The 24696-nt window shown below is 46.5% G+C and overlaps 1 protein-coding gene across 1 annotated transcript; it reads right to left on the reverse strand.

Moving 5' to 3' along the window:
* Positions 1-267: 267 nt before the first annotated feature.
* Positions 268-24440, reverse strand: IHO1 (interactor of HORMAD1 1). Its single transcript, XM_075320721.1, has 7 exons — positions 24382-24440; positions 23194-23353; positions 16273-16433; positions 16062-16110; positions 15872-15959; positions 13257-13360; positions 268-1392 (listed from the first exon to the last, which is right to left on the reverse strand). The coding sequence occupies exons 1-7, from the start codon at positions 24435-24437 to the stop codon at positions 268-270; spliced, it is 1743 nt and encodes a 580-aa protein (XP_075176836.1). The 5' UTR covers positions 24438-24440.
* Positions 24441-24696: the final 256 nt, after the last annotated feature.

The following is a 24696-nucleotide window of genomic DNA, read 5'->3' on the forward strand; positions in this document are numbered from 1 at the left end:
CCAGAACCAGTGATCCAGGCAGCTTCCGAGCAGCACTTACAAGCTCTATTGCAAGGAGCTTGTTAAGCACTATGTTACTTTCTTAGGACATCGGCCGCCCTTAATAGAGTGTTCGGTAACCTAAGCAGCAAGCAGGAGAATATAGCATTAAAAATCCTCTCCATTTTTAGGAATGAAAAGGATTTTTTTATAAGAAGCAAACTGAAAGAATTTACGTAAGTAAATGATATGGGCAGAGTCAAATTAACTCTGTCTTTTTTTTTCCATTTAATTGCTATCATTGCTGCTATCAAAAAAGAAACTGAGAAGATCCTTCTGTCCCTTCTTTTGGGCGGGAAGTGTTGACCTTTCGTTGTGTAAGGGGCTTGAGGATGGGAACCAGACCATATTATCTTCTTCGCACTCTGAGCCGGTGTCACGATGCGGATTATTGCCATCCCACGAGGGCGATTCGTATTGTCCAGGCTCTCTCTCCGGTTTGGTAAATCTTCCCCCATCTCCCTCGCTCGCTGCTTTTATTTCAGGTCTTTCTATTATGTGCTGAGATCTAAGGAGTGAAAATTTCAAGCTATTCTTCGTCTTCGTCTTCCTCAGAGGCGCGGGGGTGACAGGTAAAGATAAAGATCCACATTTCTGTGAGAAAAACGTATTGCAATCTTGGGTGGTTTTGACAGGGTCGTTGCCAGGTGCATGTGTCAAGTTGTCAGCGCCGGTGGTGTTCTTTGCTCTCTTCTTCTTTTGGCCTCTCCTATGCTTATTTGTTTTCGGCCTGTTATTTTTGCCCTTAGATCTGCTTATAATTACTGGATTTTCCCTCTCATTACACAGACTTGTATTTCTAGGTGAGTTGTCATGGTAAAGCGACATGCCGCTATCATCCTGACATAAATGCTGGAGATTACGTGCAGATGTTACGGCTTTATCATCCCTCCTTAATGCATTCTTCCATCTTCTTTGATCATTAGAAACTCCTAGATCAGTTGAAGAATCCTGGGCGGGCGTCACATCGAAGGTTTTTCTACTTCTCGATTCTCTAACAAGTGGATGTCCTTGGTGCTTGGTAATTCCAGCACATGTGCAGGGGGCATTGGCCGGTGAAGGAGACGGTCCATCTGGACAAGGGCTTATGGCCTTACACTGGGGTGCGACAAGTTCTTGCTCACATACGGGGGAGGTCTGCGTGGTTTTGTCTTTTATGTGACACACCGGCTCCCGTTTGTTCTTTCGGATCTCGTGTAGTATTCTATCTTCCGATGACTGCACGGAATCTGACAACCGTGTTAATTTTTCTGACAACTCCAGGTGCTTCTCGCTTAGCTGTAACTTTACCGCATCCGAGGCCATTAAAAGCAGCTTTATGTTCGATTTTATATCTGTCATTTCTGCATCTTTCTACAAAAACAAAGAGACGAGTTATCCTAGACGCCACAGACACAACAAAAGGACATTTGTTCACTCAGCAAATTGTCCTCCAGGGACGAGAGCCGTGCGGGAAAACTGGGGGACACTAAAATGGCTTTACGTTGGGTATGAAGGTTTTTTTTCGGGATAGACATCAGAGAAACGTGATCCTAAGCCAGGACGCTGATGCTCTGTGTAATTTGGCTTGACAGGGTCGAATTGAGTTATAGGGGTTGAAAACCACTACTGGACAACCTCATAAATGGCTACAGAGTGCTGCATAAGTTGAAAAAAAATGTATATTTACCTGTATTCTTAGCCGGCCTCCTGACACAAACAATGTCACATGGCTATTGATCGGCTGCAGTTTCTACAATTGGTAGAAACGCTGTTCTAACCTCTATACTTACCTGCCAGACTGGCGCACACAGGCGCACTTCTCTCTGCCCTACTGAGGACAGATCAAAGTATTGTATTGTGCCGCCCCCACGTCAGTAGCAGCCGGGCTGCTCGGATCTGGATCCGCAGTGTGGCTCGAGGGATTCTCCAGACCCGGGGGTCACGCGGACACTTCAAATAAAAGGGGACGTATTTGTACGGGATTATCGGTACGCAGTCTGTGATGCCACCCACGGTGTGTGGTGAAGTGTGGCACCACCGCTGCTGTTGTGGGGCACCCGGGGGGCAATGGGATGGCAGCTGGTTGTTAACCTCTCCGTGGGTAGGGATGGTTGCTCCGGGGCCCGGTGTCTTGGTGCAGGGGACGGTGATGGCAGGGGCCTGCGCGCCTGGTCGGACCAAGGGGGTCTCAGTTTACTCACGATTAAATGAATCAGGCAAGTCCAATGGTTAACCAAGGTGCTGGTGGCCAGCCGCCGTGGCCGGGTGTATTCTGGTCCCTCACCCGGGGTGATGGTCTGTGTCACTTTCCTCTGCACTGTGTTTTTGGTGTGGTGGACTTCCCGGTATGGAACATGGGAGTCCGCTCCCGGTACTTCTTTTGGGAGCTTTGCCCGCTGACGCTGACCCGTGGGATCTACCGGGCCCTGGCGGATGCCCTATCCCTCTCGGTGGGTGGTTGTCTTCTTTTGGGACTTTGGTTGGGACAGGTCCTATAATCCTGCCCCCAATTGGTTAATTAGCTAGGCCGTTAGTTCCGGTCCTGGCTTCAGGGTCTAAGTACCCCCTCTGTGCAAGGTTTCCGGGTCGGGTCTCCAGTGTCGGTACCGGCGGGCTACAACCCTGCCCCGGTCCACCTCGGATCTCCAGCTGCCGTCTTCCCGTCTCCTGACAGACACGGACCACCGTCTGCCACCTAGCCAATACGCCGGGGCTCCAATCCCGACGCCTCTGCTCTCTGTACTTGAGCTTCAGCCTTTCTCCTCCTGCTCCAAACTCCACTCCTACTACTCTCTTCTGAACTGACGGACCTGAAAACTCGACTTAACTTAACTGAACTATTTCCCGCCCCGGGTTCTCTAGACCCCTAGGTGGGCGTTCTCCATCCACCTGGTCCCGCCCACTGCTGTGCCTTTCCTACCCTGGGAAGGTGACTAGGATTTGGTTGGCAAGGTTTAACCCTGTGATGGATGGTGTTGTGCGGGGGCTACACTGTCTGACCACCTGGCGGCGCCAGGGCGTCACAGTAGTGCGCATGCACGGGCGATCTTTGAACCTTCCCCACGCCTGCACATTACAGTATTTTGCTCTGCCCGCAGCAGTGTAGAGAGAAGTGAGCGTGCACAGGACTGGCGAACTCTGTGTGGATGATGTAGGATGCATCATCCACATGAAGAGGGGAATTAGGACAGCGATCGCAAGCAGATAGGAAGTGCCGGAGACCAGCGACTGTCATCGGACCCGACCACCCCACAGGTGAGTATAATAAAAGCTGTCTTTTATGTTAGGCTGCTTTCACACATCCGTCTTTTTCCCTCAGTCACAATCCGTCGCTTTGAGAAAAAACTGAATCCTGCAAAATAATTTGCAGGACTCAGTTTTTTCCCATAGACTTGTATTAACGACAGATTGCGACTGATGGCCTTGCGTTGCATCCGTTTTGCGACGGATCAGTTGTGGAGTGACTGACCGTCGGGCGAAAGCAACGCGGAATGTAACTTTTTTTGCGTGCGTCAAAAAAAATGGACAGCGAAGGTTCTGTCAGCATCCATCGTGTGTTATAATGGAAAGCTATGGGCATCGGAATCTGTCGGAGTCCGTCAATTGACGGATTCCGGTGACGGATCCGTCTTTCAGCAACCTAGCATGCTCAGATCTGTAAATTCCTTATGTAAATTCTGGTCTCTCTCCTCAGTATTTACACTATCTGCGACGGATCAGTCGCATCAGTCACAAAACGTATTGTGACTGATGGAAAAAGACGGAAGTGTGAAAGCAGCCTTATACAGAGCGGCCTGGGAACTTACAAGTGCATCTCAATAACTTGGAATATCATCAAAAAGTTAATTTTTTTCAGTAATTCAATACAAAAAGGGAAACACATTATGTAGAGTCATTACACACAGAGGGATCTATTCAAATATATATTTTATAGAGTCATTACACACAGAGGGATCTATTCCTATATATATTTTATAGAGTCATTACACACAGAGGGATCTATCCCTATATATTATATACAGTCATTACACACATAGGATCTATTCTTATATATTATATAGAGTCATTACACACAGAGAGATCTATCCCTATATATTATATACAGTCATTACACACAGAGGGATCTATTCCTATATATTATATAGATTCATTACACACAGAGGGATCTGTTCCTATACATTATATAGAGTCATTACACACAGTAGGATCTATTTCAAGTGTTTATTTCTGTTAATGTTTATGATTATGGCTTACAGCCAATGAAGACCCAAAAGTCATTATCTCAGATAATTAGAATATTATATAAGACCAACTGAAAAAAAATATTTTAAACTCAGAAATATTGGCCCCTACTGAAAGGTCTGTACAGTAAATGCCTCAATACTTGGTCGGGGTGCCTTTTGCATGAATTACTGCATCAATGCGGCAATGTGGCATGGAGGAGATCAGCCTGTGGCACTGCTGAGGTGTTATGGAAGCCCAGGTTGCTTTGATAGTAGCCTTCAGCTCGTCTGCATTGTTGGCTCTGGTGTCTCTCATAGATTCTCTATGGGGTTTAGGTCAGGTGAGTTTGCTGGTCAATCAAGCACAGTGATACTGTGGTTAGTGAACCAGGTATTGGTACTTTTGGCAGTGTGGACAGGGGCCAAGTCCTGCTGGAAAATGAAATCTCCATCTCCAAAAAGCTTGTCGGCAGAGGGAAGCATGAAGAGCTGTAAAATATCCTGGTAGACGGCTGCGCTGACTTTGGTCTTATTGATAACACACAGTGGAGCTACACCAGCAGATGACATGGCTCCCCAAACCATCACTGATTGTGGAGAGTTCACACTAGACCTCAGCAGCTTGGATTGTGTCCTCCACTCTTCCTCCAGACTCTGGGACCACAATTTCCAAGTGAAATACAAAATTTACCTGCATCTGAAAACAACACCTTGGACACTGAGAACAGTCCAGATCTTTGTCTCCTTGGCCCAGGTAAGATGCTTCTGGCGTTGTCTATTGGTCATGAGTGGCTTGACACAAGCATTGCGACACTTGTAGCCCATGTCCTGGATACGTCTGTGTGTGGTGGCTCTTGAAGCACTGACTCCAGCAGCGTCCACTCCTTGTGAATCTCCCCCAAATGTTTGAATGACCTTTTTTTAAAGGGAACCTGTCACCTAGAATATGCGTTCTGACCTATCAGCAGACGCATGTGTGCCCTAATTACACCTCCCTACCCATCCTTGTGTTATAAAATTGTATAATATGAAAGTAATAAAAACGTTTTATTACCTTCATATTTCCTATGTAAATTAGAGAGCTTCTGGTCACAGGGGCGGCGCCTTGCCCCTGCATACTTTCCGTGGTATCACGCCCTTGTGGGAGTGATACCATGGAGTCACATGAGCGACGTCCCCGTCGCTCATTCTATCCTGCGCGCGTTTACACTTACTATTACAGCAGGCTTCTCTTCCGGGTTCTCCTTGTCAGTTTCAGACGCGCAGTGCGCGTCTGAAGGCGGCGCGTGAACACCCGGAAAAGAAGCCTGCCACAATGCGCGCAGGATAGAATAAGCGACGGTGACGTCGCTCATGTGACTCCATGGTATCACGCCCACAGAGGCGTGATACCACGGAAAGTATGCAGACGTCCATAGGGCAAGGCGCCGCCCCTGTGACCAGAAGCTCTCTAATTTACATAGGAAATATGAAGGTAATAAAACATTTTTTATTACGTTCATATTATACAATTTTATAACACAAGAATGGGTAAGGAGGTGTAATTAGGGCACACATGCATCTGCTGATAGGTCAGAATGCATATTCTAGGTGACAGGTTCTCTTGAACAATTCTATCAAGACTGTGGTTATCCCGGTTGCTTGTGCACCTTTTTCTACCTCACTTTTTCCTTCCACTCAACTCTCCATGCTTGGATACAGCACTCTGAACAGCCAGCTTTTTTAGCAATGACCTTTCGTGGCTTACCCTCCTTGTGGAGTGTGTCAATGACTGCCTTCTGGACATCTGTCAAGTCAGCAGTCTTCCCCATGATTGTGTAGCCTACTGAACCAGACTAAGGGACCATTTTAAATGCTTACGAAGCCTTTGCAGGTGTTTTGTGGTAATTATTCTAATTTTCTGAGATAATGACTTTTGGGTTTTCATTGGTTGTAAGACATAACGTATTTTTCGGACCATAAGACGCACTTTTTTTCCCCCAAATGTTGGGGGAAAGTTGGGGGTGCGTCTTATGGTCTGACTATAGGGCTGCGGCTGGGAATGAGGGTGCTGCGGGTCATCGGGGGCACGAGCAGGCAGCAGCAGCGCCTGCCGTGACCACGTGGTCCCGCTCATTACATATGCACGCCCATCCTCCCGCCCATCTCTCAGCGCTGAAGCCGGCACTGACAGGTGGGCGGGAGGACGAGCGGGGATGCGCGCATAGCAAAGAGCCGGCCGCATGATCACCCCTGGCAATTACAGCCTGGAGTGATCATGTGCGGCTGTATTCACTGCCCCTCGCACGTCATTACCAGCGCGGGGTGCAGTGAATCAGTGTACTCACCCGTCCCCGTGTGTGGAGCCGTCCCCCTGCAGCACGCGATGTCTTCCTGTCTGTGCCGGTCAGCTGATCTGTGCTGAGCTGGTCAGCTGATCGGCACAGACAGGAAGACATCGCGATGCAGCAGGGGAACGGCTCCACACACACAGGTCAGTGGCGCAGAGAGGAAGATGATCGCCAAGGAGTTCACAGCCCTGGAGGCGGGAGAACCAGGCAGTTGAAGCCAGACTAGAGTCTGAGGAAGAGTGAAGCTAGGGAAGTGATGGAGTAAAGATAGAGTTTTGAGGAGGAGGTGGAAGGAGTTGAAGTGGAGAGTTAGAAGTGGTAGAGGAGCTAAAGTAAGAGCAACAGAGAAAGTGACAGAAAGAAGCCTGAAGTTGGTCCGGGTGTGTGCCCCGGACTGAGACAGCAAGGTTGGCAGACGGCGGTGACTGTCTGCAGGCGAGACTGATTGGAGGTTGCCGAACGACCGTGGACGGGTGGTGACCCGGCGGTACCGGAGCGGTATACGAAGATTAGTCAGCACCAGGGCAGGGGCCTTTCGGATCCCGGCAAGGCTAGGAGTCGCCGAATTTGCCAAATCCGTCAGTGAAGGGGACGACTGTCTCCCAACAACCAAGTCCCGTTGAAGGCAACAGTCCAACCGTTAAGGGTAGACACCGCCACCGCCAAGGCACCAGTTTCCCAGGGCCAGCGCCTGCGGGCAAGAGTGGAGCTCCTCCGGCTCATATCCAAGCTGGGGAGCGGGTTACCGGTGGGAACCCATCGCTACCAAACAACAACACATACGTGCAGGGAAGAGACCGTCACCGCTAACTGCAGGGAACATCAGCACCGTGAACCGTCCGAGGGACCCGTCCAACCAGCCGTTTGTTTACCGAGAACTGTGTCGTGTTTACCGGCTGAGTGAGTACCTCCGTGCCGTGCGGCACAGCGCTGTCCCTGCGCCCCTGCACCTCCACAGGCCCCATACCCGCCTGTCCACCATCCCAACCCCATCACTGGGCCCCGGGATCACCAACCCCTACCCACGGAGGGGCAACACAACAACTGGCTGCTCCACACCATCACTCCCGGGATCCCCAGCCAGAGCAGCGATGGTGTACATTCAATCACCACAACCGTGGGTGGCGTCACGGACAATAAACTATCCCCAAATCCCAATCCCCTTTCACTCACGGGCGAGGAGCGCCGCTCGAGTCCCCGGGATCCGGCCCATCGTTCGAGCCACCAAGCAGCGGCAGGCCGCAGCAGCCGCGGCAGCCGGACCCGAGCAGTGGGAGAGCGCGGCGTCCCCTCCTCCGCCCGCGACAACTTGGCGTCACGAACAGGATCTTACCGCTCTGCCGTTGGGTAGAGGTCCGCCTTGTGACCGCCGGAGGTATCCGGCTGAAAAATTTCAGAAGTCGCCATCTTTGGCGCGGAAAGTTCCCGCTCGAGCGTCTTCTCGAGTAGCAGAGGCGCGAAGGCCAAAACCCCGCCCCAATAGAGGAGGGGCCGGAAAGAAACTAAGGAGGACGCGATGGCGGCTGGCTGCATGTGAACGCAGCTATAAAAGCAGGGACGCCAGGACTCTGCAGTCACCCTGTTCCTGGAAGGAGTTGCCAGCAGAATGTGGATGCCGTCCCGAAGCACCGTAGCCCGCGCGCCGGGAACCGCGGCGTGGGTGGACATCCGGACCGCGCAGCTCTATCAAAGGCTGCAGGTCAAAATGCAGCTCCTCATGGAGGAGTGGGAGGCCGACATGGCGGACGTGATAGCGACCGTGCGGAGACGCGAGAAGGAAGCCGAGGAAGGGAGGGTGAGTGACCCACGCCCCGATGCCCTTGAAGGGCCGGTCATCGCGGCTGCGGGACCCGGTCCAAGCCCTCTCGCTCTGTTGCCTCCCTCGCCACCCGTCTCGGAAGCTGTGATCCCGCCACTAGGCCCGCTGCCACCGCAACCGGTAGCGATACCCAGCATGCCCGCCCCGGCGGGCCGACCTGTAGCCGGAGCCCGTAGTAAATCAGAGGTGCTGCCGTGGAAGGCCCCGAAGTCTGCACCGGAGGCATCCCCTGAGAAGTCCCCCGAGCCGGAGCTGATAACCCGTTCCGAGCCGAAGGCCCAGCCGCAGAAAGCCCCTGTGCCCATCCCCCACACCTCGGCTGAGGTGGTGCCGGGTTGTCGCTGCAAGGCGGCGCCCAAGGCCAAGACACCACGGGACCTGCCGCCCAGATCCCTGACAGTGGGCAACGTCCGGAATGTCCCGCGGGGCCCGACCCGTGCGCCGGAGCTCGCAGCAGCACCGTATTGGGACAGGGAGCCGGTACCGCTGGGTCCGGAGATTGGAGAAAGGGAGAAGAAGAAAGCCGAATTGGTGGCACGGGCAATCCGAGAGAAGGAGAACCTCCGCCAGGCGACGTTCCGTATCCGGGGCCCGTTGTATGAAGGACAGGTGAGGCGATTTGATGTCCGCCGGGGCTATGGGTTTACCTATGAACCGGGCCTGGAGGCCGAAGTGTTTATAGCCCGGCGGGATGTGAATGCCCACCTGCCCGAGGAGCACCCCGGCCGTAATCTGATGCCGGGTGACATTATACAGTATACCCGGCACTGTGGAGAGATGGGGTGGTTCGCCCTAGATGCAAAACTGAGGAGCAGCCAGGAGAGCCGAGTGAGTTCTGCACCCCCTCCCTCGGATGAAGCTGAATATTCAGAGTAATGGCAGCGGAGCACCGTTGTCCAGTCCCCGTTGGGACCACCACTGAGTTTTGTTTGCAAGTTTGGAAAAGATGATGATAAGATGATACCCGAACAGTCACCTGATTCATCGTGATTTGGAAAACCGGCCGTTGCTGGCACCGTTGTCCCTGTGGGGACCGTTCAAAAAGTTGCATAAGGGACTCCTTATGGACAAGCCCGTGAACTTGCAGGGCAACCACAGACGTTAGTGGCTTGTAAATAAGTTGTGTTACCGTTACAGTTTCTGCAATTGCCGCCTCCAGAGAGGCAGGTTGGAGGGAGGGCCCACAGCAGAGCAGGCTGGGGCCCAGCCACCACAGGAACCGGTGGCTACCCTCTGGAGGGGAAGGACAGATCCCGCTCGGGTAACTTGTGCTGGACTGGGGTCAAGGGGTGCTGCCTGAGCTTTAGGGGCAGCATCAGGGCCAGGTTGCTTGGGTGGGAGAGAGCGGAAACCGTAACCGTACACCGTTTGCAACGTTAAAGAAATGAACCTCCCGATGTGGGATGATGCCATAAATTGTAAATATGTTACCGTTTTTCATATTTTCACAGAAAACAAAAAGGAAAATAAAACCGGTGTTGGACGGGCAGCCCGAGGACGGTCTGCGTTTTGCTAAGGGGGAATGTGACGCCCTGGGCAAGCCAGGGGTCACAGGTCACAACACCACATGCACCCCACATTCCCTGCAGGTACACACAAGGTCAAAACTAAAATCCTTGTTGCCTTTCTCCAGGGGCTGGTGTCCACACCAGGGGGTGGGCCAGGCGGTTGGCTCCACCCACCAAGGAGTTCACAGCCCTGGAGGCGGGAGAACCAGGCAGTTGAAGCCAGACTAGAGTCTGAGGAAGAGTGAAGCTAGGGAAGTGATGGAGTAAAGATAGAGTTTTGAGGAGGAGGTGGAAGGAGTTGAAGTGGAGAGTTAGAAGTGGTAGAGGAGCTAAAGTAAGAGCAACAGAGAAAGTGACAGAAAGAAGCCTGAAGTTGGTCCGGCAGCAAGGTTGGCAGACGGCGGTGATAGTCTGCAGGCGAGACTGATTGGAGGTTGCCGAAAGGACCGTGGACGGGTGGTGACCCGGCGGTACCGGAGCGGTATACGAAGATTAGTCAGCACTAGGGCAGGGGCCTTTCGGATCCCGGCAAGGCTAGGAGTTGCCGAATTTGCCAAATCCGTCAGTGAAGGGGACGACTGTCTCCCAACAACCAAGTCCCGTTGAAGGCAACAGTCCAACCGTTAAGGGGAGACACTGCCACCGCCAAGGCACCAGTTTCCCAGGGCCAGCGCCTGCGGGCAAGAGTGGAGCTCCTCCGGCTCATATCCAAGCTGGGGAGCGGGTTACCGGTGGGAACCCATCGCTACCAAACAACAACACATAGGTGCAGGGAAGAGACCGTCACCGCTAACTGCAGGGAACATCAGCACCGTGAACCGTCCGAGGGACCCGTCCAACCAGCCGTTTGTTTACCGAGAACTGTGTCGTGTTTACTGGCTGAGTGAGTACCTCCGTGCCGTGCGGCACAGCGCTGTCCCTGCGCCCCTGCACCTCAACAGGCCCCATAACCCGCCTGTCCACCATTCCAACCCCATCACTGGGCCCCGGGATCACCAACCCCTACCCACGGAGGGGCAACACAACAACTGGCTGCTCCACACCATCACTCCCGGGATCCCCAGCCAGAGCAGCGGTGTTGTACATTCAATCACCACAACCGTGGGTGGCGTCACGGACAATAAACTATCCCCAAATCCCAATCCCCTTTCACTCACGGGCGAGGAGTGCCGCTCGAGTCCCCGGGATCCGGCCCATCGCTCGAGCCACCGAGCAGCGGTAGGCCGCAGCAGCCGCAGGCAGCCGGACCCGAGCAGTGGGAGAGCGCGGCGTCCCCTCCTCCGCCCGCGACAGCCCCATAACAGTGTGTCATGACCACATTTTTTGCTTAAAGTTTTATTTTCCCCATTTTCCTCCTCTAAAACCAGGGTGCGTCTTATAGTCCGGTGCGTCTTGTAGTCCGAAAAATACGGTAATCATCAACATTAACAGAAATAAGCACGTGAAATAGATCACTCTGTGTGTAATGACTCTATATAATATATAGCAACAGATCCCTCTGTGTGCAATGACTCTATATAATATATGTTTCCCTTTTTGTATTGAATTACTGAAATAAATTAACTTTTTGATGATATTCTAATTTATTGAGATGCACTTGTATATACAGTATTCTGGAATACTGTATATAAGAGCTCACTGGTGGTGGCTGCAGCTTATACGGGCAAATCTGGTGACAGGTTTCCTTTAATAAACATGTAATGAGTGGCGACAGATCAACTTTTACCAGCTAGCAATTAAGATCTGTTTGGCATGGGATTAACACTAGAACTACTGGACTCGTGACACCTATATAGAAATACATGGTGCAAAGTAGTCAAAATGACTACCTCAGTAGTTCTACTGTTAAAGCACACATGCTAATGACATCTTGATGTTGAATCATGTAAATTAAATTGCCCAAAATTTTGGATTCACTAAAATCTGCAAATTTTAGAATTACTTGATTAATTTAGAATCGATTCGCTTATCAAAGAAAGGGGCTGGCTTAGCTATTGAAATTTTGGAGTCAGCCAGCCCCCTTCATCACTTCTTGAAACAAGGAGGGACAGACTGGTAGATCAATGAAGGTATATTAGTAAGGTGTATTTGTGGCGCCCCTGACCTGGTCAGGCACCACTGAGTACTGCACCCATGCTGGGGACAGTACAATACAGGTAATCCAGAAGGCTGACCGGGGTGTGGTACACAGGCGCATAGTGATCAGGTCTCACACATGTACCCATGAGAGGACCCCTGGGGATCCCAGGAGGGGGAAAAGCCTTCACCTTCACTGGAATAGTGGAGGGGGCCAAAAGCCTCCATCTCCTCTTAAGGGGTGTGGTAAGAGAGTCTGGTTGCTAGGTGGCGTAGGCAAGAACAGGAGAGGAGGGGCAGTGAGCCAGGGCAGTGTAGAGTCCAGGGAGCTCGAGTGAGGAGCAGATCCCTGGGGCTGTGCAGTCTGACAGCGCCCGCGCAGTGGCTACTGACGGGGGAGAACGGTCAACTAGGAGGGCTACCCGAAATCCATCTTCAGCTAAAGAGAGAGCACGGAGTGGGAAGTAAGGAGACTGCTAGAGAGTACCAGGCCCAAACGGGCGGCAGATCCCGAAGCGGAGATAGATCCAGCTTTCTTTTGCTAAACCTGCCGGTGTGGGGCTCTCAAAGCCCACGCCACAACACCACAAAAGCCGCAGCCACGTAGCCACAGTTAGGGCCCATAGGTCACAGGAGGCAAGCAGCTGGAGTGGCCTGGTCCAGGCGACAAGCAAACGGCAAACGAAGGGGAGAGAGGCTGCAGCATCTTCCCTGGGTGACCCCCATAGGGACTCAAAGTCGGGGTTACCCCAAACCACCAAGGGCTAAGGAAGGCGAGTTAGTAGTCACCCTCACAAGTCAGCCTGAAGGACACCTGGTTCCCACTTGGTTCATCCCAGCTACGCCCGGGTCACTCACCCTGCCATCAACTGTGAGTAAAAACCCTGAAAGACATCCTGCCTGTGTTGAGTCATTCTGCGCCTTGTAGTTCTACACATCTACACAGGGCCCTGGGGCTTGCCTCACTCTCAGGAGGCTACTACAACTGACTGCACCCACCATCAGCCCCAGGCATCCCTTAACCTGCAGTGGCGGTCCCCACTGACCGCAAATCTGAGAGTGGCGTCACGACAAACTACAAAGAAGGTTTCCTACCTGTGACCAGACAGATCCATCTACGTGGAGTCCCTGAAGGTAATGCACCGACACAGCGTTTGCGGGGCTCCACATATTCATTTCAATTTTAGCACTTTTTATCTAATTGGACACTTTTGGAAACTTTTTTAGGTGTTGTCTACGGTCATCATCAGATCATCTAAAATGAACACGACCAACTCACCAGCTGGATTTTCTTTTCCAGGTCCAACATTGCTTGTTCCAGATCAGATTTCAGAGGCAGTACCTTTAACAGGGATTCATGATAAGATGACATTTTATCCTGCACTGAAAGACATAATATAGCATATTTTATATCATTATTGCTTTGCCATATACCGTAGCTGAAACGGATGAGACAAACACAATATTAATACATATATATATATATATATATATATATATATACACACAGTGCCTACAAGTAGTATTCAACCCCCTGCAGATTTAGCAGGTTTACATATTCGAAATTAACTTGGCATTGTGACATTTGGACTGTAGATCAGCCTGGAAGTGTGAAATGCAGCAAAAAAGAATGTTATTTCTTTTTTTTTTTTTTTTAATTGTGAAAAGTTTATTTAGAGGGTCATTTATTATTCAACCCCTCAAACCACCAGAATTCTGTTTGGTTCCCCTAAAGTATTAAGAAGTATTTCAGGCACAAAGAACAATGAGCTTCACATGTTTGGATTAATTATCTCTTTTTCCAGCCTTTTCTGACTAATTAAGACCCTCCCCAAACTTGTGAACAGCACTCATACTTGGTCAACATGGGAAAGACAAAGGAGCATTCCAAGGCCATCAGAGACAAGATCGTGGAGGGTCACAAGGCTGGCAAGGGGTACAAAACCATTTCCAAGGAGTTGGGCCCACCTGTCTCCACTGTTGGGAGCATCATCCGGAAGTGGAAGGCTTATGGAACTACTGTTAGCCTTCCACGGCCTGGACAGCCTTTGAAAGTTTCCACCCGTCCCGAGGCCAGGCTTGTCCGAAGAGTCAAGGCTAACCCAAGGACAACAAGGAAGGAGCTCCGGGAAGATCTCATGGCACTGGGGACATTGGTTTCAGTCAATACCATAAGTAACGTACTCCACCGCAATGGTCTCCGTTCCAAACGAGCCCGTAAGGTACCTTTACTTTCAAAGCGTCATGTCAAGGCTCGTCTACAGTTTGCTCATGATCACTTGGAGGACTCTGAGACAGACTGGTTCAAGGTTCTCTGGTCTGATGAGACCAAAATCGAGATCTTTGCTGCCAACCACACACGTGACGTTTGGAGACTGGATGGCACTGCATACGACCCCAAGAATACCATCCCTACAGTCAAGCATGGTGGTGGCAGCATCATGCTGTGGGGCTGTTTCTCAGCCAAGGGGCCTGGCCATCTGGTCCGCATCCATGGAAAGATGGATAGCACCGCCTACCTGGAGATTTTGGCCAAGAACCTCCGCTCCTCCATCAAGGATCTTAAGATGGGTCTTCATTTCATCTTCCAACAAGACAACGACCCAAAGCACACAGCCAAGAAAATCAAGGCCTGGTTCAAGAAGGAAAAAATCAAGGTGTTGCAGTGGCCTAGTCAGTCTCCTGACCTTAACCCAATTGAAAACTTGTGGAAGGAGCTCAAGATTAAAGTCCACATGAGACACCCAAAGAACCTAGATAACTTGGAGAAGATCTGCATGGAGGAGTGGGCCAAGATAACTCCAGAGACCTGTGCCGGCCTGATCAGGTCTTATAAAAGACGATTATTAGCTGTAATTGCAAATAAGGGTTATCCCACAAAATATTAAACCTAGGGGTTGAATAATAATTGACCCACACTTTTATGTTGAAAATGTATTAAAATTTAACTGAGCAACATAACTTGTTGGTTTGTAAGATTTATGCATCTGTTAATAAATTCTGCTCTTGTTTGAAGTTTGCAGGCTCTAACTTATTTGCATCTTATCAAACCTGCTAAATCTGCAGGGGGTTGAATACTACTTGTAGGCACTGTATATATATATATATATATATATATATATATATATATATATATATATATATATATATATATATATATATATGCAAAACTGTAAATAATTCCCTATTACCAAAATGCAAATAGCGAAATAGAAAAAAAAAAAAAAACATATTATATATATATATATATATATATGCAAAACTGCAAAACTGTAAATAATTCCTTATTACCAAAATGCAAATAATGAAATAGAAAAAAACCCCAAAACAAAACATGTTTTTATATATATATATATATATATATATATATATATATATATATATATATATATATATAAACATGTTTTGTTTTTTTTTTCTATTTCGTTATTTGCATTTTGGTAATAAGGAATTATTTACAGTATTGCATATATATATATATATATATATATATATATATATATATATATATATATATATATAAAATATATAATATATATATATATATATATATATATATATATATATATATATATATATATATATACACACAAAACTTTACATAATTCCCTATTACCAAAATGCAAGTAGCAAAATACAAAAAATAAAAAAATACATATTTGGTATCTGCAAGTGTAATTGTCCAAATTAATAAAATATCAAAATATTTATCTTATGCGGTGAAAAAAAAAAAACAAGTGACCGAATCAATGTTTTTGTATTTTATTAAATGTGAGCAACCCCTTTAGCTTATTGACCCTAGGTGTCACTAGCCTGCTCCATATTTGCCGCTTTTGATTTCCAGGACTTTTGCGCCATCTTTTGGTAAAAGAATAAAATGGAAATAAAACTCACGTGCTTTAACTACAGCATTAAGGCTATCCTGTATAGACTGACATCTTAAATTTGTATTTTCCTCTATATTGAAAAATGGTCCTTTGAGCTGGAGAAAGAAGAAATCAGGAAAATCCATTAGTCTTTTTTTATTGTGAATATTTATGTGGCTTTTGTAAAGTTTTTTGTTTTTTCTTTTTAAATTCCTCACCTCTTGCAAAGTCCCTTGAATGTTGCAAATCAGCTGATGTAATTGCTCACTTAGGGAAAAAAGAAGAAATAAATCAACTCTTCTGCTTTACACAAAATTATTATTTTTCTTTTGCTCCGAGTTCCTTTTTTCTTATTTTATCAGGTCACCGGTCAGTTTTCTTATGGGATGTTATTTATGTAAAGGATTTTTCCATGATTCTTTAACGAACCTTTCGTACTTTTCTTTTGCTCTTTTCTTGCTTTCCTCAAATTGTTCAATAATATCTTTTGGTTTTGACAATCCGAAAGGATGAAATGTGTTCCTGTCTTTGGGGTCGCTGCTGCATAAAGGAGGCTTCGCCTGGTATTTCTGATATATACTTGGTTCACTCTGTGGTAAATATTAAAGTTGGTATAATTAATGAAAGTGTAGAACTAAGAAGTATCACACAAATAAAGTGCAAGTGCATCTTTGGACAACAGTTATTAATTAATATTATATAATTTAAGGGGTATTCATTACTGATCCTGAGTTACATCCTGTATTATACTCCAGAGCTGTACTCACTATTCTGCTGGTGCAGTCACTGTATACAGACATTACATTACTGATCCTGTACTGATCCTGAGTTACATCCTGTATTATACTCCAGAGCTGCACTCACTATTCTGCTGGTGCAGTCACTGTGTACATACATTACATTACTTATCCTCTACTGATCCTGAGTTACATCCTGTATTATACTCCAGAGCTGCACTCACTATTCTGCTGGTGCAGTCACTGTGTACATACATTACATTACTTATCCTGTACTGATCCTGAGTTACATCCTGTATTATTCTCCAGAGCTGCACTCACAATTCTGCTGGTGCAGTCACTGTGTACAGACATTACATTACTGATCCTGTACTGATCCTGAGTTATATCCTGTATTATACTCCAGAGCTGCACTCACAATTCTGCTGGTGGGGGTCACAGTGTATATACATTACATTACTTATCCTCTACTGATCCTGAGTTACATCCTGTATTATACTCCAGAGCTGCACTCACTATTCTGCTGGTGCAGTCACTGTGTACATACCTTATATTACTGATCCTGTACTGATCCTGAGTTATATCCTGTATTATACTCCAGAGCTGCACTCACAATTCTGCTGGTGGGGGTCACAGTGTATATACATTACATTACTTATCCTGTACTGATCCTGAGTTACATGCTGTATTATACTCCAGAGCTGCACTCACTATTCTGCTGGTGCAGTCACTGTGTACATACATTACATTACTTATCCTGTACTGATCCTGAGTTACATCCTGTATTATACTCCAGAGCTGCACTCACTGTTCTGCTGGTGCAGTCACTGTGTACATACATTACATTACTGATCCTGTACTGATCCTGAGTTACATCCTGTATTATACTCCAGAGCTGCACTCACTATTCTGCTGGTGCAGTCACTGTGTACATACATTACATTACTTATCCTGTACTGATCCTGAGTTACATCCTGTATTATACTCCAGAGCTGCACTCACTATTCTGCTGGTGCAGTCGTTGTGTACATACATTACATTACATTACTTAGTTTTATTTGGCCTACATTTATAGTTCATACTTTGCGGTTTCTATTTGTTTATTACTTGAAATTGTGCAATGTATGACTTTGATCACATTAGAGTATGAAACAAATGAATCGAGTAGTTTAAAAGTTGTTTGGAAATTCGGACTGTAAGAAAATGTTTATCAAATACTTTCTTATCCCACGGTGAACTCCAGGTGGCGCTGTGTATCTGGATATTTTGTGTGTTTGGTCGCTTTTTCGCTTTGTTCCTGATTGATATTTGTAAGATGATTATGAGATCTGTCATCATTTTACATTGTTTCTTTACATAGCGGTATTTACAGGTGACTCATTTACCATAAATATGTTGTTTATTTTTCCCTGGTGTAAATGCTGCTGTTCTCCTGAATCCTGGGTTGTTTTCCTATTATTCCTGCTCCTCTCCATTGCGGAGATTTGGCCTCCTATTTTCTGAATATAGATTTATTTTTTAAGCTGAGTGGGAGTGGTCCTCATCTCTTCCCTGAGAACCACGCCCTTTTGGCTATAGACTGATTAAAGATCTCGGTCCGTCAAGTTCATTCTTTCTCCACCAATTATACATCCTTGGTTCCTAAATTATCTATAAGGCTAAGTTCACATTTCCGTTGTTTTGTATCAGTCACATGCGTCGCTTGACGCATGTGACTGATGCGCTGTACAACGCTGTACGACGGATGACAAAGAACAGAATTCTTTGTCGGACTCCGTTGTGTGCGGGGGGCGGAGCGCGAGGGGGCGGAGTTCGGGGGGAGTGGAGCCGAGCGGGGCCGTGGCACTGAGGACGTCAGTGCCGCAGGGACTGCAGGACAGGTGAGTGTGTGTGTGTATACATGCTGAATGCGGGAGGGGGCAGAGCCGAGCGGGGGGGGGCGGGGCCAGGCACTGAGGATGTCAGTGGCAGTGCTGCGGTCTGCATGGATGGGGACAGGTGAGTGTATGTGTCAGTGTGTGTGTGTGTGTGTGTGCACATGCGGAGTGCGGGAGGGGGCGGGGCCGAGCAGGGGGCGGAGCCAAGCGGGGCCAGACGAGGGTGTCAGTGGCAGTGCTGGTCTGCATGGCTGGGGACAGGTGTGTGTGTGTGTGTGTGTGTACACACATCTGCGGAGTGCGGGAGGGGGCGGGGCCGAGCGGGGAAATGTCGGCCTCCCTGCATACGTAACCAGACGAAATATCGGGTAACAGCAAAGCACCCGATGTTTACCTTGGTTACCCGATATTTACCTTGGTTACGGGCGTACATCGCTTAGCTCTGGCTCCTTGCACCATAACCAGGGTAAATATCGGGTAACCAACCAAAGCTGGTGACGTGTGCAGGGAGCCAGAGAGCATGCGCAGCGAAATCCGACGGATCGCGCTGCTCAAAAAACATTACAGGCTGCGTTCCTCCCGCCCGGCAGTCAGTCGTTCCACGACTGATTAGTCGGGCGGAGGGTGCAACGCAGCATCATCAGTCACAATCCGCTGCTCATACAAGTCTATGGGAACAACGGAATCCGCTAAACGGATTTTTTACTAGAGCAGCGGATTGTGATTGATACATTTTAGCGGAAATGTGAACTTAGCCTAACCGACAATGTTGTGTAGTGAAGAAATCATCCAGCCCTGATATAAAAGCTGTTATAGTATCTGCCATTACTACCTCTTGTGGTCGGCATTCCACAGTCTGACTGCTCTAACTGTAAAGAACCCTTTCCTATTTAGCTGCCGGAATCGCTTTTCTTCCACTCGCAGTGAGTGCCCCCTGGTCCTCAGTATTGCCTTTGGAAAGAATAATTCATGTGCCAGTCCTTTATATTGACCACACATGTATTATACATATAAATGAGATCTCCTCTGAGACGTCTTATTTCTAAACTAAACAAGCCCAACTTTTCCAACCTCTCATCATATAGAAGGCCTTCCATTCCTTGCAATAATGTACTTGCCGCCTTTGAACTGACTCTAACTTCTGAATATCCTTTTTAAAATGTGGGGCCAAAATCTGGATCCTAGATTATAGAGGGGTAACAATACGCTGCAATCACGGGATCTAATCTCTCTTTTTATACACCCTAAAATCTTGTTTGCTTTAGCAGCTGCTGCCTGACATTGAGCGCTGCTGCTCAGCTTATTTGTAATGAGAATACCCAAGTCCTTCTCCAAAAAATAACTGAATTCAGAACAGCAGCATTTACACCAGATAAATTAATTTATACTGTATATTTATGTCAAGTGACAGGTCCCCTCTAATTTTCCTTAAATTAACCAATGTTTCATATTACTGGCTGCAGTGCCCACACTACAAATGTATTCATCAATCCTCAGACGACATTACTTACATCTTGAATTAGAAAACTGATGGCACTTCCTAAGGCTAGTTTCACACTTGCGCTATTTTGACGCAAACGGACTCCGTCACTAATGTAGTACAGTTCATTTATTTACAGTGGAAGCGCGTTACTATGGCACGTGTGTGTCATGCAGTACCCGCTTGTGTCCACATGATGTCGCGCTTCCACTGTAAATAAATGAACTGTACTACATTAGTGACGGATTCCGTTTGCATCAAAATAGCGCAAGTGTGAAACTAGTATAAGAGACAAATGTGAACAGGTGCAAACCGAACATGAAAAATACTTAAAAAAAAATAAATAGCTGAACTCTGAAATGCTAAGGTATGCAACCACTGAATATAGGGATTTGGACATGCATTACTGCTAAAGAAGTACATTTAAAAATTGAGACACTTAGCGCATAAATAAGGGCAGTTTTATATGAGCCTAGCAGCCAGCATTAAGGCGTATCTCTTTTGCTAAGTCCCTACCTAAAAGGCTCTACCTGGGCTGAACAGCCTGCCTTAGGGTATGTGCGCACGTTGCTTTTTACCTGCTTTTTACCTGCTTTTTTGCTGCTTTTTCTTCTGCGCTGTTTAATGCCAAAATGGATGTGTTCTGCTTTTCAAGCAAAGTCTATGGGAATTTGGTTTTCTTGTCCGCACTATGCAGTTCAAACTGCAGCCTTTTTGGTGCAGAACTTTGGTCAAAAACTCAGCTTTGCAGTGCAAAACCCAAATGGCAAAAACAATTCACATGTCAGTTGTTTTTGCCATTTGGGTTTTGCACTGCAAAGCTGAGTTTTTGACCAAAGTTCTGCACCAAAAAGGCTGCAGTTTGAACTGCATAGTGCGGACAAGAAACCCAAATTCCCATAGACTTTGCTTGAAAAGCAGAACACAACCATTTTGGCATTAAACGCTGCAATTGAAAAAGCAGCAAAAAAGCAGGTAAAAAGCAGGTAAAAAGCAACGTGCGGACATAGCCTAAGGGTATGTGCGCACGTTGCTTTTTACCTGCTTTTTACCTGCTTTTTTGCTGCTTTTTCTTCTGCGCTGTTTAATGCCAAAATGGATGTGTTCTTCTATTCAAGCAAAGTCTATGGGAATTTGGGTTTCTTGTTCACACTATGTTGTTCAAAATGCTGCCTTTTTGAGGCAGAACTTTGGTCAAAAACTCAGCTTTTCAAAGAAGCAACATGTCAGTTGTTTTGGGTAGTTTGGGTTTTCCACTGCAAAGCTGAGTTTTTGACCAAAGTTCTGCCACAAAAAGGCAGCATTTTGAACAACATAGTGTGAACAAGAAACCCAAATTCCCATAGACTTTGCTTGAATAGAAGAACACATCCATTTTGGCATTAAACAGCGCAGAAGAAAAAGCAGCAAAAAAGCAGGTAAAAAGCAGGTAAAAAGCAACGTGCGCACATACCCTTAGAGGCTAGGCAGGGATGAGGACCTGCTTCTTTCAGGGAAGTAAATCATCTTTATTTTCCTTTTTTGTCGTATGCAAAATATCTGTATGGGGCTAATTGCACCCTAGTAGGACATTATTTATGTGTGGTAGTGAAATTTTCTGCTAATTTCCTGGTCCTTTCCTGATTGTGGAGAGACTATGGTGGCTCCTTTTGTGACACATTGCGGTACAATGGATTATTATAGGAGCTAAATTCTGCAGACACTTTTGTTTGTATATCACCTCCTGTGGTTGTGTATCGTGTTACCTTGAGTCAGGTTTGGAACACATATTGGTGTATTGTACTCTATTGTATCCTTGGGAAAGGCAATTTTTTCCCCTTTTTATCCCTATTCCCTATTTGGATTATTGTCCCTAATTTCAGGGCTAGGAAAAGGGAAAGTCGACGTGGAACGGGGGCGCCCGGTAACTTAAGGTGTCACACCCTCCGTTGTCAGGTAGAGGCACCTGAATTGTTGAGGGTCATTAGGGTCTCCTCCCCCCCCCCCCCCCTTTCCACTTCTAATACTTTGCCGTCCTCCTGTATTGATATAGGCGTCATCTGATCTCGGTATTCTGTGTTTGTATGTCCTTGGGATTTTTAATGAATTTATTAATAAACATATATTATTTTATTAAGGGTTGAGGAAATTTCTGAGCCTGCTTGTACTATACTCTAGCTAAAGTTTCATTTTCTATTGTTAGCTACCTGGGCTGAACAGCCTACAATTTTAATGCTAATAGAAAATTAAAAATTGCCTTAAGCTGGTGGGAAAGAGCGCTCAGTCAGAAGGCATGACCCTATAATCTAAAATGAGAAAACTGACAGCAATTCCTAAGAGTAATGTGAACAGGTGCAAACTGAACATGACATATACTCTAACAAATAAACAGCTGCACTCTGAGATGCTAAAGTATGTAATATTGAATATAGGAATTTGGATATGCATTACTGCTAAGGAAATACATTTAAAAATTGAGACAGTGCATAAAAAAGGCCAGTTTTATTTGAGCCCAGCAGCCAGGGTCAAGGCGTGTCTCTTTTGCTAGGTCCTTACCTAAATGCCTCTACCCGGGCTGAAAAGCCTACAACTAAATTAAAAATTGCCTTATGCTGGTAGGAAAGTGTGCTCCATTAGAAGGCATGACCCTATAATCTAAAATGAGAAAACTGATAGCATTTCCTAACAGACAAATGTGAACAGGTGCAAACTAAACATGAAATATACTCTAACAATTAAACAGCTGCCCTCCGAGGTGCTAAGGCATGCAAACTTTGAATATAGGACTTTGGACATGTATTACTGCTAAGGAAATATATTTAAAAATGAGACACTTAGCGTATAAAAAGGCCAGTTTTATTTGAGCCCAGCAGCCAGCATTAAGGCATATCTCTTATGACGGGTCCCTACCTAAATGACTCCACCCAGGCTGAACAGCCTACAACTTTATGGGTGGGCAATTTTTGCCTTAAGCTAGTGGGAAGGTGCACTCAGTCAGAAAGCATGACCCTATATAGTCTATAATGAAAAAACTAATGGCACTTCCTAACAGTCAAATGTGAACAAGTACAAACTGAACATCAAATATACTCTAACAATTAAACAGCTGCACTCTGAGGCACTAAGGTATGCAAACATTGAATATAGGAATTTGGACATGCATTACTGCTAAGGAAATGAATAAAAACAATTCAGACACTTAGCGAATAAAATGTTTGCATACCGTTAGCGTCTCAGAGTGCAGCAGTATATTTGTTATATTTGTTAGATTACTTACATCTTGGGAATTTTGATTAGAGTTTTTATGATATTTTGCATAATCCATGGACCCCTGCTGAGACCCATCAGGACAAAATTGTGAACTGAAGAGGAATTGGGAATCGCTGAGGCTGGAATGGTCGCTCTGTGCAGTGTTCCGGTTCGCAGACTTGTTAATCCTGTAACGATCCATGAAGTGTGAACTAATTAATATAATTTATGATATTCATAGGCTGTAATTTACTGCTTTTACACATACCCAACAATATCCCAAAGGTGCCATCCTGGCCTGAAAAGTGCAGCATTTATGTAACCTCTCTCAAAGGGGTCGTTTCTGGGGTAGTCTTTAAACTGCCCTTTTCCCTCCAGTATCAATGTTGATAACTATGCTTTACAATATGAGATATCCATAGGATAAGCCTTAATTATCTATAAGAGTTGTGCCCAGTTGCATCAACAATCTCCAGAATGGTATCTCCCAGTCCAACTGGTGCCAAGACTGCTGTGACTGGAAACAGGACAGCAATCCATTGCCTCCATTCTCGCAGCTCCCCCCATAATTGAATGTAGAGAGCCGCACATTGCCATAAATAAGTAATTTCTTTTACCTGGTGTAAATCCTGCTATTCTCCCGACTTCGTCATTATTTTTCTTTTTTTCCTGCTCCTTTCCAATCCTGAGATATAGCCTATTCTTCCCTGTATATAAACCTGTTCTTGTTACCAAGTGGGTGTGGTCTTCAAGCATTCACTGTGGGGCGTGTTCTTGAGAACCACACCTAGTTGGCTATACCTCTAGATTTATAAGAAAAAGGTCATATCTCCGGAATGGAGAGTGTCAGGAACAAAAGGAAAACAGCGCCGGATTCAGGAGAACAGCGGCATTTACACTGGGGTAAAAAAAAAATGCTTATTTATGACAAGTGACAGGTGTTCTATAAGCTAAAATCATGTGCAAAGTGAAAACGTAAATGAGGGCTATGATGAGTCCTTCCATCTGCGCTGAACAGATGTGACAAACAAAAAATGGCCTTGGCATGTAAAACTGGAATCGCTCATTTCAGCAGAGAATTATGTGATGGCTGCCCATACAAAACAAGCAAACCCATGAGGCCCGAGAGATACAATCCTGTCTATTTCCATGAATTAAACCTGATGCAGTAGCTGCTAGAAACAAATGACATTATAAATACAGAAACGCCCCTCACCCGGCTCCTGGAGGAACACTGAACATGTCTTTGATGTTCCACACATTTAGATTCATTTTTAAGCCTGGAAGAAAAACAAACAATGGAGAAAAAAATGTGAAAAATTCACAAAAAAATGTAACTCCCACCCCGCTCCTGTCAGTGCCCAGGGACACCTGCAAAGTAACAAAAGTAGCGGAATATATAAAACAATGGACGATTCATAATTATCTGTAAATAACATTCAGAAGATTCAGGTGCTTCTTATCTCCTCCGGAATAATGCGGCCATTTTAAACCAAGTTCCTTTTTCTTTTCAGAAGTTCTTAATCAAGTG

The sequence above is a fragment of the Anomaloglossus baeobatrachus genome, chromosome 8 (genome assembly GCF_048569485.1).
Source record: "Anomaloglossus baeobatrachus isolate aAnoBae1 chromosome 8, aAnoBae1.hap1, whole genome shotgun sequence".
Lineage (NCBI taxonomy): Eukaryota > Metazoa > Chordata > Amphibia > Anura > Aromobatidae > Anomaloglossus > Anomaloglossus baeobatrachus.

Coding starts and splice junctions, on each gene's coding strand:
- IHO1 (XM_075320721.1), bottom strand. CDS start 24,437: ATGAATCTAAATGTGTGGAACATCAAAGACATGTTCAGTGTTCCTCCA. Junction 15,960..16,061: donor TTCAAGGGACTTTGCAAGAG/GTGAGGAATTTA, acceptor TTCTTTCTCCAG/CTCAAAGGACCATTTTTCAA. Junction 13,361..15,871: donor TAATGCTGTAGTTAAAGCAC/GTGAGTTTTATT, acceptor TATGTCTTTCAG/TGCAGGATAAAATGTCATCT.